The sequence below is a fragment of the Phascolarctos cinereus genome, unplaced genomic scaffold (genome assembly GCF_003287225.1).
Source record: "Phascolarctos cinereus isolate Bilbo 61053 unplaced genomic scaffold, phaCin_HiC Scaffold_1;HRSCAF=81, whole genome shotgun sequence".
NCBI lineage: Eukaryota > Metazoa > Chordata > Mammalia > Diprotodontia > Phascolarctidae > Phascolarctos > Phascolarctos cinereus.
In genome coordinates, this window is record NW_027555514.1 from 109,824,034 (window position 1) to 109,840,602 (window position 16,569).

At 39.1% G+C, this 16,569-nt stretch overlaps 1 protein-coding gene across 2 annotated transcripts in view; it reads right to left on the reverse strand.

The window, feature by feature from the left end:
• LRGUK (leucine rich repeats and guanylate kinase domain containing) overlaps positions 1–16,569 on the reverse strand; it is a 119,246-nt gene that overhangs the window by 74,270 nt on the left and 28,407 nt on the right. For both annotated transcript variants that reach the window (XM_021002352.2, XM_078153659.1), the window contains exons 8-11: positions 14,244–14,324; positions 12,622–12,708; positions 7,734–7,840; positions 4,932–5,051 (exon numbers count right to left, since the gene is read on the reverse strand). In XM_021002352.2, the coding sequence (XP_020858011.1) occupies positions 4,932–5,051; positions 7,734–7,840; positions 12,622–12,708; positions 14,244–14,324 (395 nt within the window). The remainder of the gene's footprint in view (positions 1–4,931; positions 5,052–7,733; positions 7,841–12,621; positions 12,709–14,243; positions 14,325–16,569) is intronic.

Consider the following 16,569-nt stretch of genomic DNA (forward strand, 5'->3'; position numbering starts at 1 on the left):
GTGGGGGGAGGGAGAGATAGGGAGAAAATTTGGAACTCAAAATCTTATGGAAGTGAATGTTGAAAACTATACATAAATAAATAAACAAATTTATTTTTAAAAATTCCAAATCCAAATAGTTTCCATTATTAACAATGCTGTTCCCCTCCATTAGTGCAGATAATCAAGAGACCATAAGAGTTGTTTTTAATATTTAATATTTATTTTAATATCTATATTACATTTAATTATAAACCCAAGACAGCAAGGAAACTCTAAATAGAGGTTGTCACAATTCCTTAAAATTAGTTTCACTATGTGAAGACACTAACAGACCTTGGTAAAAGGATAAGAATTTACTAATCATCTACGATGCTATGTGGCAGGCATTGTACTAGGTGCTAAACCTTTCCCAGGTCAGTAGGGGCATGTGAATCAGTGGAGCAGGAATCACCTTCTTGATCCACTATGCTGTGACCTTTCCACACTGCCAGAATAATTGATTGGACAGGAAATTTTATAGAATTTCTTACAGAGAAAACATAATTTGAATTAGCAGTGTCTTGCACAGCTAAAAATGTGCTTGGGAAATGTTCATTGATTTTATTATGATTTATAGCTTCTACCCAGGCAAAGAAAACAATAGTCTCATTAGCGTGATGGTAGCCAACAGCACCTGCATTTACTGGAATGACACCTTATGAACTCTACTTTTGGTTCATAAAAAAGGGCCCAATCCCCCTGATAAATATTTGAAGCTATTGTCCAATTGTCACTTGTAGAAACATTATATAATAGGCTGTCTAAATAGGAAAGAAACAAACATTTATTAAACACCTACTGTGTGCCAAGTACCATGCTAAATGCTTTACAACTATTATATCATTTGATCCTCACAACAACCCTGGGAATTAAGTGATATTTTAATTACCCTTATTTTATAAATGAGGAAAATGAGGCAGACAGAGGTGAAGTCACTTGCCCAGGTCATATAGCTTGAGGGTTTCTGAGGCTGGATTTTAACTCATATCTTCTTGACTCCAGGTCCAACTCTCTATCTATTGTATACCTGATTGCCCCTGGATAAGCTAAATATAAACACCCCAGAAAAGAAATGTATAATAGAGAAAACACTGAAATATTGCCAAAACTTCAACTTAGTGACACCCCACATCTATATGGGCATTTTTATTATTTTTTTAAAAAGAGTTTTAATATACATATTTTCCCTCTAGGGAGAAATATAACATACTATACACTGTTTTCCCCATGTTCCTTCATCACTGGTTAGTTAAGTCACAGTAAATTCCTATAAAATGGGTCAAGTTCTACTAGTTTCATTTGGTAGATACAGAAACAAAGACAAATGTTAGATTCTGGCTGCTACAACACTAGCATTATTCCACGGTGAGAATGAGCATTCAATCATATCTCAAGGACGATAACAAACTGAAGGGTGTCCAGCTAGGACTGAAGAGGATGGTGAGGTGCTTGGAAACCTTGGTGAGGTTACAGGAACTAAAGATGTTTAGGAGATTAATCAAATGATGTTTAGTTTTTACAGAGAACTGGCTATTTCCAGGACATTCCTTTGGTAGGGAAGACAGGTTTTTGTTGCTAGTCTTCATATTTGGGAAGTGATTACTTTCAACGCTTCCAGTGACTGCCACAAGAGAGCCTAAGTGGGGTGTCAAATACTAAGAAATTTTGTGCTCGAGGTAAAAATTCTCCAGTGCAGTGAAAACTATGGCATTAGAGAATTCTGCTGCTGCATAACACCACCACAGACAAACCAATTAAGACAGCAGGCCATTAAATTTAATGCTGTGCTATGGATAGAGGTAAAAAGTTAAGCATTTTTTAAAAGGGTAAATTCTATTAGAAGGTAATACAAAATTAAACTGAGATTTATTTATGCTGAAAAGCAAATATGAATAGCTAGTATTTGTATACCTCTTTAAGGTTTACAAAGTACTTTCATTTCATCCTCCCAACAACCTTATGAGTTGGGTGCTTTTATTAATCCCTGTTTCGCAGGTAAAGAAACTGAGGATGAGTGAGGTTAAGTGACTCGCCTAGGTCACATAACTAGTAAGTGTCTGAGACAGGATTCGAACTCAGGTTATTCTGACTCCAAGGCTACTTATACCACCAAGCTTGTTGTTGTATAGCCATTTCAGTCGTATCTGACTCTTCCTGACCCCATTTGAACCTTTCTTGGCAAAGTTACTGGAGTGGTTTGCCATTTCCTTTTCCAGCTCATTTTACAGATGAGGAAACTGAGGCAAACAGGGTGAAGTGACTTGCCCTGGGTCAGGAAGCTAGTAAGTGTGTAAGGTTAAATTTCAACTCAGGTCTTCCTGATTCTAGGACTGGCACATTATCCACTGCACCACCCAGTTGTCCTTGACCCCAGCCGCCAGATGTTAATTAACAAGTTGCTCATCTGTGATATTAGGCAGGAAGGCAGGCAGTTAACAATCATTAATTAAGCGCTAGCTATGTGCCAGGTACTATGCTAAGCACCAAGACATAAAGAAAGGCAAAAATATGCTCCTTGCCCTCAAGCATTCAACATTCTACTAGGGGAGACAGAACACAAATCACTGTAACACAAGATTCATACAATGTAAATAAAAGGTAATCTCAGAGGGAAGGCAATGGGCGGTTAAAGGGAAACTAGGAAAAGTCTCCTAAAGAGTACGGGGTTCGAATTGGATTTTTAAGGAAGCCAGGAGGCAGAGGTGAGGAGGGAGAAGCATTCTGGGTAGGGGTGAACACCTCTGAAAAAGCCTGGCGTTGGGGAATTAGAGTGCCATGTGCGAAGGATGGTAAGGGTGACGCTGATGGATTGTAGATACACGAAGAGGAACGGAATGTAAGAAGACTGGAGAGGAAGGAAGGGGCCAGGTTGTGAAGGACTTTAGAGGGAGTCACTGAAGTTTAGTGAGTTGGGGCAGGGGGAGGGAGGGATGTGGTCAGATCTGTGCTTTAGCAAAATCACTTTGACAGCTGAGTGAGGGATAGATGGGGAATGAGAAGCTTGAGGTGATAGAGCAGTTATTCGTGGTTATACATGGTAAGTGTCAGACCTAGAACTTGAACCCAGCTCTGTCCTTCTTTCCATGATGTGATGCTTCCTCTTCAATTGCACGTCCTACTGAAGGTGGATGGGGAACATTATCACATCTTCACTCCCCGTGAGGGGTCTGGCCACCATAAGTGAAGACGCTGTCATGTATTCACTGTTATGTCCTTGGCAACTAGCACAGCGCCCCTGCGTGTAGCAGGGGATCACTAACTGTTTGACTGATGAATGCATGAAAATGGATGGTATCTCATTGGACCAGGATGGTCAGCCCAAGGGCATAATCATGGGCCAAAAGAAAGGAAGGATTCATAGAAGGTACCTGGCTTACCTCCAGTTACTGCCCTTCACTGGAAAGTTCTCATATTTGGAGTTCAGGACCATAAAGACAGAGACATCCTTGGAAATTGGACATCTTTGCCATTTTCTCTCTGGAATTATGCCAGACATTCTTTTAAACTGGTCTGGGGAATCTCGATTAGTTGGCACAGTGATACTTTGAGGTTTTATTCTCACATTGTAACCTAATTTATTAGAATATATTAGTTAATTTATTAGTTGCTTCTGGGTATCTGAAATCTTTTCCTCATCAGAATATTTCATAGTATTTGTGTCATGAGGTTAAGTGAGGAATATGATTTTAAAAGTCTAAATAAGATAGGCCTATTCAAAATACTATTTGCCTTGTCTGATTATGATTAGCTTAAGAAAAAAGAGACTGAAAAAGCAGTATTAGAAAACCACTTGCATTTTGCTTTTCTTTGCTTATCTTTTGTTGAGTCACATTTCCAATTTGTTGCTGTTAGACTGCTAGTCAAAAATCAGTCTGTTTCTCATCCATGCAAATAAAGGGAATATTTCAAAGGCACACGAACCACAATCCCAGCTTGATGTCTCACTCTCAACAGCCTTTGAAGAGAGCACATCATCACTTGGAGGACATTCAGGATGGCTCTGGCTTCCTGTAATTTTTCTCAGCTTTTATTTTGTTCTGTCACCAGGCAAAGCATCCACTTCAGAAAATCACAACACTGACGTGAGAGGGGAAAAAAAACCCACCAACCTTTCTTTTTCCTTCCTTGTGAAACACGCCACTCCTTGAAAAGACACAAGCGCACATCAAGGACTGAAAGAGACACGCTGTTCAGTGTATGCTAATAGAAGGCTGTCACTAGTGCGAGTTTATCCAGTGCAGCAAACCCGAACATCACAACATTGTGATTCATACTGACACGCTGTGTTGCAACAGGATGAGACTGCTTTCAAACACCATCATGTTGCATTAAAAAGAAAAGTGTTTCCAGGCTCTGGAGAATTATTCTGGGCTGGCTCCGAATGAAGTCATGCATCTGAAAAGTTACTGCCAAGAAATGCTCTGCTGTTCTGTAAGAAAACTCTGTGAAGAAGTTGATATAGCGAAGAAGCTACCAATGGGTGCATGCCGAATGGCATGAAGAGGTTGACTGGGGGATTTTTTTTGCAGCAGGAAATATTTAGCTTCTTGCTGCTTGTTGGGCGGTTCTCATATCGAAGACAGTTCGACAATCATCCCTGCTTCCCCGTGGCATGGTACAGGCACGGCGATAGACAGCCAGCCATTCCCAGACAATTTAAGTACGTATCACCAGACCCTCATCTGGCTCAAAATATTAACCATTTACTCATGAGGACCAAGGCTTCACTCTCATCACCAACTGATATTCATTGACCAGCTACTATAATGCCTGCTTCTCAAAATCTCCTCACACACCAGGGTTATTAAAACAGAATATATTCTGCCAAACGCTATGGTTGCCTTAAAATGAGATTCAGACTTAACATCTGTGGGGTCTTCCCAGTCTCACAAGCTAATGAACGAACTCACCCGTGTCTGAAGAAAGTGCTGAATTGCCTGCAAAGTTGGTGAGCAAGCTCACGTTTCCCTCCGGCTTGTGGACCAACTAATACCAACATAGGATAAGGAGCATCCAGGCTAGGCAAGGTGCTGTAACAACACAAAACCCAACACATCTATGCTCAGTTATATGATATCTAGATAGAAACCAAATTTCCTACCTTTACTGCTGTAATTACTATTAAAACAAGGAAGGGGAGAGGAAAAAAGCACTTAAAACGTCTACTATGTGCCAGGCACTTTTTACAAATATTATCTTATTTGATCCTCACAACAATCTTGCAAATATAGACGCTATTATTATCCCCATTTTACAGTTGAGGACACTGAGGCAAACAAGAGGTTAAATGACTTGCCTAAATTCACACAATTAGTGAAGTGTCTAAGGTCACATCTGAACTCAGGTCTTCCTGACTCCAGGCACAACACTCTATCTTGAGCATTACCAGCTGCCTCTGTAATGATTATTTTTACGAACATAAAATGTGTTCACTACAATGATCCTTTCAAAAAACTAAAGGATCACCATATATAATATTCAGATCAAAGATAGTCATAAAGTAAAAATCCAAACATATATTTAAGGAAAAAAAAAGAAAAAGAAAATTTTAAACTTTAGTTTACTTGGGGACTTTAGTGATATAGCTAGGGACTGGACCTGTGACCTCATCAATTTAGGGAACTCCCAGGTGAGAAAACTCCCTCTAACAATGCAAGTCAGGACTTCCTCTGTACCTTACAGTCTTAGAGAGCTGCCTAGGGCTGAGAGAAGCTACCTGGCTTTCCCCAGCTCACAGAGCCAGCATGTGTCACAGGTAGAACCTGGTTCCAAGGTCATCTCACTGTGCCATGCTGCTTCTCATTGGCTTCTAAATGTAATCCCCAGTAACCTGAAACTTTTCTTTCTAGTAATGACCTACCAGGCATTTCATTTGTATTTTGCTGGTTTGACTGTAAAGTTTAATAAATTAAAATTGATTACTGATTTTGATTTAACATGATAAAGTACCAGAAAATTAGACTGTATAACATTAAATTCATCAATCAGAGAATAAAAAAGAATTAGATAGATTTCATTAATGGATACAATGTATGGTTTCCTAACTGAACACTGGCATACTGAGAAATGTAATTTAAAAAATTGGTTGTTACCTTAAGTACTAAACCATATGTTCACCTGTTTGAAAACATATTAGCTCCAAAGAAAATTAAAAGACTTGCTTGAAAGATACAGTTTTATTAGCAGATATAAACAGACATGACTTTCAGGAGAGGGAATGTTCAAAGGGACAGAAACAAAAGGGAAGCTAGCTAAGACATGGAGGTATAGTAATCAAAGCCATTGGTGGCTATTTGGTGATGTTCCTATTTTCCACCCATGCTAAAATTAGAACCCCTGCAAGCAAAACAGCTATTTTTTTTTGGTGAGGCATTCGGGGTTAAGTGATTTGCCCAGGGTCACACAGTGTCAAATGTCTGAGGCTGGATTTGAACCCTCCTCCTGACTCCAGGGCTGGTGCTCTATTCACCGCACCATCTACATGCCCCTTAAAGCAGCAATTTCTGGTAAAGAAAAACATCAGTCTTTGTCCAGGGGTAGATCAAAAATGATCAGTCACTTGGTTATCCAACTAGTGCGGCAGATTTTGTTCCACACATATTTTTATATGAATGTATGCATGATACAACTAGCGTCTCTTACTGGAAAAAACAAAACAAAACAATGAAATCATAAATGTTCTTATGTTAAGTCAAATGTACTTTTCTAGAAATACTCAAAGAAATGATAAAAACATTTTGCAAAAGAATGCAATGAACACATTTTATAATATTCAGTGCCTGGGTTATCAAACTGTAAAAAAAAAAATTGTGTCCTTTGTTGAAAACTAAAACATTTTAGTCTTCCTAGGTTCCCAAGAATTCAAAATGATGGAGTAAATTCTATATGAAGAGCAGACATTTTAGAGCCATTTAATCCCAGAGGTTTTATAAGTATTTTTTAAAATTCCTTTAGATGTTGATATAATTTTTGCATCCTACACTTGTAGCATAAATGGCTATCTGCCCCAACAGCCTATTTAAAAAGAAATAGAGAAACTATTGCAAACCTTGCTCAAAGTTTCAAAGTGGCAGACCAAATTCATTTTTCAGTTCAACCATGTTGGATTTCTAAGCTTATTTCTAAGCTGTGTGTAATGAAAATGTTAGCTTTTCCCTTAGGCTAAGTCTAAAGCATATATAAACGCAAGTTATTATTGCTACCAGAGGGCTATCCCAAAGATCTGTATTAGTTTAAAATTCTTTGACGGAGGTATTTAGGTGTTTACTCAAATGTTAATGAACAATTCTCTATGGCATTATAGACTAACTCAATTCTCCCAATAAGGCCAAGGCCACAGATTTCAGTTCTTCCTGGTACAAGCCATTTTATTGCTTCATGGCTATAGCCATATGCAAGCTCTGTTTCCAAAATCAAAAGCCACTTTGCAAGCCTGTACCATAGGTCATGAGGGAGCCCAGGATGATCTCCACTGGAAAAGTAGAGCATCATCACTTTTAGCTATAAAGGACAGGACATTGGGAAGCAGGACTAGCATAGTCTTGTGCAAACAAACAAGCTGGAGCATTTTCTAACAGAGGGAAAGTGGTATCACCAAGGGGAACAACATCCTCTAAGACAGCGCCAATAAACATCTTGGGCTGCTTTGGTGAGCTTGAGCATCACCCATGTATGGTCCCGAGTGTGGGCCATGGATGGCTAAATGCACCTACCTGTCAAAGATCCTCTGAGGCTGCATCATGCTGTTTGCAATGTGGGTCAGATGATCCTGAGCGGCAACTACTTCAGGGGGAGGGTTGTACTTGTTCAATGCTTCAACCTGTTTCCAGAAGTAAAAATGGAAGGGAGTGGGGCAGGGAAGAGGGGGAGAGAGAGAGAGAAGGGAGATGATGTCACCATAGCAAATCTCTATATAAAGAGGAGAAAGGTGTTTCCTAATTAAAAGTTCCAGTTCTCCTGTTTAGCTTATTAAAGACTCCTCACCCAATTCAACTCCTGAGAATAAATGAACTCCTGAGACAAACGAACAGAAAATAATAAGTGGAAATTGAGCTGTTCTTTATTTACTCATTTACAACTTGCGTTTGGGGAGAGGATGAAGTAAACAAAGCTTTAAAGCTGTGATTATATGTGATAGATTTCAAAAATCCAATTTTTATCATGAAAGGAGGGAATAGCTTAAATTTATAGTTCTCAATATCAATGTTGCCTATTTTTCTAATCCATCCTTAGTAACGAATAGTAATGGAGGATTTTGATAATGTTCCCTTTAAACTTCCTTTTTATTAATCAATGTGTACAGTATTTTTAAAATTTCAAAATAACCTTTTAAAATAAGAATCACAGAGTGTTAAGAGTTGGGAAGGCCTTTGCAGTTCATCTAATATTAGTGGGAAAGGCACAGATTTTAGATTAAATAATAAGATATACCCTACAGTCTATTATGGAGAGAAAATACACCAAAAACAAATAGCTATAATACCCAATATTTTATCTAAGTATTAGAAAATTTTTTAAAAAATGCTATGTGAAATAGAAGAGGGAAGTTCATCAACAAGGGAGATTAATTCAATTAAATGAGCAATTATCAAGTACCTACTAGGTGCTAGGTAGTAGAGATTTAAAGCCAAACAAAGCATCATGGAGGATTGGACTTTTACATATGAGTAGGGATACCACGGGTGAAAGAGGAAAGTAGAACATTCCAAAAGCATGGAGATCCCAGTGTGTCTGCTCAGAGGGGAGAGACGAGAACATTGAGTTTCAAGTAGCACAGTCAGCTTGAGTGGGTGAAGGCAAATAATAGGTAATAGGAAATCCCAAATACCTTTGGAAAGGTAGGGTGGCCTCAGAAGGTAAGGGTCTTGCATACCAGACAGAAGAGGCTGTACGTTGCTCAGCAGGAGCTATGGAATACTTTTGAGTGAAGGAATGACATGATATGTATGAGAAAAGTGCTTCTTGTGATGGGATAAAGGATGAATTGGAGGAGAATTAACTGGAGGTGGGAAGAGTTGTTGGCGTCTGTTCCAAGAGTCTAGGCAGATATTAAGGAAAACCTGTACTAAGGAGATGACAGTGACAACAAAGAAGGGTGCAGGATGCATAAGATACTGAAAAAGTGAGACTTACTGTACTTGATAACTGATCTTATAGGAGAGGCAAGGCAAAAGAAAGAACGAAAAATAATCCCATGGTTTTATAATGAGCTCAGTTTTGAACATGCTGAGTGTGAGGTTTTACTGGGACATGCAGGAAGGGGGTCCTATAGAGCAGCTGGAGATGGAGTCTAGGCAGAAGAGAGGTCTAGGACAAGAAATGGAGATTTGAAAATCACCTGCAGAGAGGTCACAGGGAGCAGATGAGAATGCCAATGCGGGGCAGAAAGAAGGTTAGGATGGACCCTTATAGGAGGAGCATTTACAGAAAGAGGAAGAGAAGCAGGAGACTGTGGTGTCTCTTAAAGCAAAGCCAAAGAGTATTAAATACATGGGGTTGATCAACAATGATGAAGCTGCAGAGAGATCAAAGAAGATGAGAGCTTTATAAAAAAGGCCACTGGATCTGACAATTAGGAGATCATTGACTCACTCTAGAGAAGTTTTCCTAGAATGTTGGAGGTGGATGCCATGTTATAAGAGGAGAAGAGAAGAGAGGGGAGTGAGGGTATGGAAACGTGGAGTGTAGAAAATTTTTCTGAGATTAGCAGTGGAGAGATAGGGTGGTAAATGGATGGATTAGAAGGGTCAAGGAAATGCTTTTATAGGATTAGGGTAATCTGCATGTTTGTAAACAAATAGGAAGAGGGAGATTGAAGAATAATAACAAAGAGAAGCTTTTGAGAAAGATGCTTCTGGAACTGAGCAAGGTATTGGAGGAGGCAGGAAGGAATAGGATTAGGGGAATAGTTAAAGATATTGGTCTTAGTACTGAGAAGGTATACCACTTCTGTGACCAAAAGGAAGGAAAGGTAATGATGTTAGGGAAGTTATGCAGAATGGAGGAGAGGAGATAACAGAGGTAAGAGAACTCATATAAAATGGCCTCAGTAATCTCTGAAATAAGAAACTAGGCAATCTCCTATAATTTGGGAGGGAGGGGATAAAAAAGGAGATAAGGAAAAATAAGGGATGATAGATGAGGAATGAAATAGATCATCAATAAGGGTAGAGTAGAAGGACTGTGGAGCATAGCAAGAATCCAGCTGAGATTATGTGCTAAAAATATCAGTGAAATATTAGGTAGAATCAGCTTTGAATTTCTCCCACAAAACTCAAAAGCCTCTGAAGCAGAAATAGAGGAATGGGACTACGGGGATTGACCAGGAGCAATGTTTCCCAGGTAAAGAATTATAGGAAACTAAGGATTAAAGAGGTTCTAGGATCACTAGATTCTAATTACTACCCTAGAATCCTTTGATTTCTTGACCTTTAGTCATTCTTGGTAGTGAAGCATTAAAGTGATAGATCACTGGGTTAAGGCAACATGTTTTACTCTGTTCAGTTGCTTAATGATTTAAATATTTTTTAAATTTTAAAATCTCTATTGATACTATAATTGTCTGGCTTAGACTATAAGTGCCAAGAAAGAGAGGGCTGTCTATATCTTTAATTTGTTTAGATGTGTATCCCTCTAGGATAGAATAAAAATGCCTCAACTTGGCATTTAAAGCCCTTGTTAGTCTGGCTCCACTATTTTTCCAAGCTAAGAATATAAGCTCCTCAAGGGCAGGGATGGTTTCACTCTCTGTATGTGCATCCCTAGCACCTAGCGTAATGTCTAGTACATAGCAGGTACATCTATTGCTTGTCAATTATTTCATATTGCACCCCTTCACACACTCTGCATTCCAGACAAGATGGCCTCCTTCTTCAACAAATCCAACATCTTTGATTCTCCCTCCCTGCCTTTGGAGAGGCTGTCCCCAGTGTCCAGAATACCCTCTCTCCTCATCTCCATCTTTTTCTTACAGGTTCCTCTCATGCACCACCTTCTACTGGAATACTTTCCTTATCTTCCTAGTTGTTAGTGCTTTCTCTTGTCTTCAAACTATCATGGATGAACGTGTCCATTTGTATGCCGTATCTTAAAAAGAATGCAACCTTCTTGAAGACAAGGGATGTTTTTCATTTCATCTTTACATCCCCAGAACCTAGCACAGCATCTTACATATATTAGGAAATTTTAAAATCCATGTTGGATTGGACTGGATTGAATAGCCAAAGATTGAGTTCATAGCTTTTAGTCCTGCACCCTGAGAGGATGGTAGTGCCAAAAAGAGAATTTGAGAGTGTGGATGGTTTCTGAGGGAAAGATAACTCCAATTTTGGATATGTTGAACTGGAGGTTTAGGAAGCATCTTCAGACGATGATGTTTAGCAGGCAGTTAAAATGTGGCATTGCAGCTTTGGGAAAGGAGATCAATTTGGGAACTAAAAATATAGAGGAGAAAAATTGAAGCCATGAAAGTAAGTAAGTTCACTAAAAGAGTAAAGAGGTAAGAAGAGAGCCAAGATTAGGGCTTAGAGGGAACCTCCACCCTTAGAGGGCAAGGGGAGGAAGGCGAACCTGAGAAGGGGACCAAGAAATAGCCACAAACAAGTAGAGAACCAAAATAAAACGGCAAAAAGAAAAAAAGGGACAAATCCTGGGATTTGTACTTGGCCTTGGACAATTTAACATTTTTATCAGTGACTTAGATAAAGACCTAAATGATATACACATCAAATCTACAAATGACACAAAACCAGGAGGGATTGCTAATGCAGTGAATGATAGAATCCAAAGGATCTTGATAAGATCATTAGGCTGAATCTAATAAGATGAAAATCAATTGGAATAAATGTAAATTCTTGCAGTTGGGTGCAAAAAAATCAACCTCACAAATATAAAATGGGAGAGACATTGATAGAGAGCAGTTATTCTGAAGAGAAAAGAAAGCCGGTGGTTTTAGCAGCCTATAAGCTTCCTATGGATCAGCAATGCAATGTAGCACACCCCAAAAATGCAATCGTTGGGGCTGCATTAAGAAGGATGTAATTTCAAGGAATAGGGCAGTGATACCCTCCCTATAACCTGCGCTCATCAGAACTTATCCAGAGCGTGATGTTTAGTTCTGGGTACCACTGTCTAAGAAAGACATTGAAAAACAGGAACAGTGTCTAGAGAAAGGGAATCATGACGGGGAAGGGCCTAGAGTCCATGATACATGAGGACTATTTGAAGAAACATATTTAGCCCGAAAAAGAGAAGATTTGGAGAGGAGATGACAGAGGAGAATGAGGGGTGGAAATCAGACTTGCCCCAAAAGGCAGAATCATGAACAATGTGAGGAAGTTGTAAAAGGGCCAATTCAGGTTTGATTTCAGGAAAAATTTCCCCAGAATTAGAGCTATCTGAAAATGGAATGGACTGCATGGAAAGGCAATGGGTTCTCCCTTCTTGGAGGTCTTCAAGCGGAGGCTGAATGACTCTTTGTTGGTCATGTTACAGTTGGGATTACTTTCATGCATGCATTGGTATTATATGGTCTGCTGAGTTCCCTTCTGATTCTCACATTCTGTAATTCTGTGAATTATTATCAGACCTTAAGGACAGTACCTTTTGTTCCACTTTAATCTTCTTCCGATCTAATTCTGTTAGTCGAGGCAATGTGTAAAGGACAAAGAGCCAATAGTCAGGTTTCTCCTGTCAAGAAGATGAGGGAGAGTTCTCAGTCACTTTCTCACATAAACAAACCCCAGAATCCTCCCATGATCTTGCTCACCTTTCAACCTTTCCTCCGCCCAACCAAAGTCATTCACTTATGTTATCTATCGACTCTCTCCACTGTCTTCTAACCCACCCAATCAAGTGCCCTCTCTGCTCTCTCTTAGCCACACACTACATATATACACAAGCTCGTGAATGTGCACTTATCTCTATACAAGGAACTATCATGGAAAAAACTCAATTGCTTGGGCAACTGAGTATTTGAAGGAGCATGTGAAAATACCCATCTCAGAATGTTAACATGTGGCTATGAACTTAATAAAGAGAAGATAACTATGTGTTTGTGTTTGTGCAAGTGGCTGTCAAAGAATGTGTGTTAAGATTTACAGGAGTGTGAATAAGCTCTTAGTGAGACTTAAACCTCAAACCCTGTTAATATCTCTCTGATAGGGAAAGTATAGCAGTTGACGCTATTCTCACATAAGGGTGATTGTGCCCAGGGCAGTAATTTGAGGTTATCTGTTCCCTTTTGAAAAAGATATTTGTAGACAAAACATAGACATTTTATAAAACATTGGTGAAGAATAAGTGAAACTGCGAGTAGGTAGGAGAGACACAAGATGGGTGATTAAATAGATTCATAGAAGGGAGAAGCTGAGCAAGTGGGCAAATATTGTAAGCGACTGAGAAAAAGGATGATGGAATGGGGGGAAATGCATTATTTAGTTTGTAGTAATTTCATGGCAAATAAAATGCTCTTTCCCAGAAAATCAGCACAGAGACCTATTCCGGTAGGTTCTTCTTCCTGTTATTACACAATATTTTCTGTTTAAACCATTGGTGTCTTGGCCAATCCAAAGAAACATTAATCTACAACATCAGTAGCTTCTCTAGTAAAATTTTTAATACTACTCAAGGTGAGTGAAAAATGGCCCCAAAGCAGTCAAGTTCGATATTCAGTACTGGGCTCAGCTTTCAGTGGAAGTTGCATGACCTTAAGCTTGCTAGTCAGCAAAGATATGGGGAGGGGGCCTGAAATTGTGTAGACTAAGAAAAAGACAGGGGCAGCGAGGTAGCACAGTGGAGAGACTACCAGGCCCAGAGTCCAGAAGAGCCATCTCCCTGAGTTCAAATCCAGCCTCAGATACGTACTAGTTGTGTGACTCTAGGCAAGTCACTTAACCCTGTTTGCCTCAGTTTTCACATCTGTAAAATGAGCTGGAGAAGGAAATGGAAAATCACTCCAGCGTCTTTGCCAAGAAAACTCCAAACGGACATGACTGAAAAACAACTGACAAGAAAAAGATAGTCGAGTAAAAAGAGTGCTTCTAATTTTAATAACAAGAGTTTGAGGGTGATTTGCCACTTAATTTTCCCAAATATTCTTAAGATGAGGTGATAAAGATGGACACATTTATGTTTCTCTATATTCTTTACCAAAAGTTCTGCTTAGAGATAATTGATTAAATGAAAGCCCATTTCATTTCTTTCCAGTATCTGTTGCATCTTACCTGAAGAGGGTTTTTTAAAAGATTGAGCACCCGAAGAAGTGGCAGGTTTTCAATGTGTTTTATTTCACTCAACTCTGCAATCTGTTTAATCACAGAAACACAATATTAGCACAAAACTAAATAACAAAAACAAAAAAAATTGAAGGAGTCATTGGGGTTTTTCCAATTTGGCATGCTACAAAGATTATTCTGTTGTTTATTTGTGCTCTACAGGACTGGAAAAGATGCATTAGCCTCTACAGAATGGGAACTCTCACCCAGAAGTACATTTGTTAAATTTTTACTCCTTTGGGCAGTGAACAGCCAATTATGGTTCTGACATTCTACACCTTCTTCATAGTTATTTTAAGTCAGAAATCAAATACAGTGAACAGATCAGGAAGTTGTACAAACAAAAAACACATGGGATTTGCTGGGCCACTATTAGAATTATTTATGTTGGTTGCAATTTACTCACCCACAATACAACTTTATCAGATAGATATAGATATGTTTGTGTGTATTAACCAAGAGAACACTTGACAAATCAAAATCAAAGATTACATAATTTTGATAATGTGCAGAGTCTCCTAGACAAATCTCTTACATTCTTTTTCAAGCTCTCAGGAGACAACAGAAATGTTATGTTACTAGAAAATGTTTCTCATACAAAAGTTCATGTGTAGTGAAGAAAGGCTGCTTAGCCAACAGGTGTCATCAATTCTCCATCCATATTGTTTCAGCAGCTGGGTATAAAGAGATTTCTATTTCCATTGCCTGTAAGTAATATTGCTATGATTTTTCTTTTACATATGGTTAGTGAGGCTCCCAAAAGCCCATAACTGCCTTTTCTTTTTTCTTATTTTTCCCACAGGCACTTTTCCAAATGTGACAGGAGCCCTCCAATAGTGCAGTAAAGGAAAACCACATCACGACTCTGCCTAGACAAACAAAATCTCTGCTGCTCAGCAGTAAAATAGCCGAAATCCAAAATATTTCTAAACCCTCAAAATGGAGAGAACATTTGTATATATGTTATGTTTTGCTATGTATCACACCAAGGTAGAAAAAAGAAGTACCACTCGGACTTCCATTAGGCCAGTCCATAGAAAAAGGGTTAAACTCCCCTCCTTTTTTATGTTGTAGCATTCTGCAGGGTAAGAACATGGGACTCATAATGTTCAGGCTTTCTGAGCCTGAACACAGAAAAACGGACTATTGTCTCCCATTTCTGGACACATTCTACACAAGTCAATTTGAGTAGAGAGTTTTTGATTGTAGTATTAAAAAAAAAGGATCCATGTACCCTCAGGGGCTTGTTAGCGAAGTCTATAGCATCTGGAAATTACTGCTTTATTACTAGGGTATCTAGAATTCTTAATAAAAATTCCAAGCAGCTCAGCAGTTTCTGGTCAGCACATGAAGCTAAGAGAAGGGAAATGTCAGCTGCTGGGGAAAGCTCTAAGGCCATAAGAATTGACTCTTTTTATAAAGATGTAAAGAATGTGTCAACTAATAGACCAGTCAGTTGGTTAGACTTTCCCCCATCCTTTCTACCCCTCTCCAGTAACTCTCTAACTCAAAGAAAATCCTTTCCTTATGTCTTTGGGTTCTGCCGCACACTTTCCATTTCTACACAGTCCATTATTGTCAAGGTCATCCGTATCACAGGTCACAGACTCAGATCTGGAAGGGCTTTGAAACTTCATCTTAGGTTTGTTTTACAGATCGGGAAACCAAGACCCAAAGGCCAAATCCTGCTTCTCTGACTCCAAATATGGGCTCTCCCTGGCCTGACCCCTCTCATCCGACTCTGTGTGAGAAGGAAAGATCTGGACTCTGATCCAACTTCTGCTACTAGTTACTACGTGATCTCAGGCAAATGATTTCACTTTTAGCCTTGGTTTCTTCATCTACAAAGAAAGTCACTTAGATGAACGCTAAGATCAATTATTACTCTAAAATTCTATGACCTTGGGATTCCATTTACTGGGCTTTAGAATCTTGCTGTAAAATATGATCACCCTACATGACTTTACGAACCTTGCTCTGCCTTGTTTAAAAACATTGTGATCCATGGAAAGGGTCATGGTTCTTTTTAACAGACACTGTTTGGGTCAAAAGTCAAGCTGTAAAGATTGGCGATGATTTACCAAGAAGCTGGGGGTATTTCTCAAATAGAAAAAAGGAAAAATAGGTTAATACTTAGAAGCTTGCTTGGCAAGGAAACTATCACTTGGGGGGGGGGGAAATCCATATGCTTTTTTTCCATTGCATGGTGACAATGGCCTGTCAAACACAGAGATGCAGAGGGAATGAGATCTTAAGTCTCAATGGGTCCAAGGCA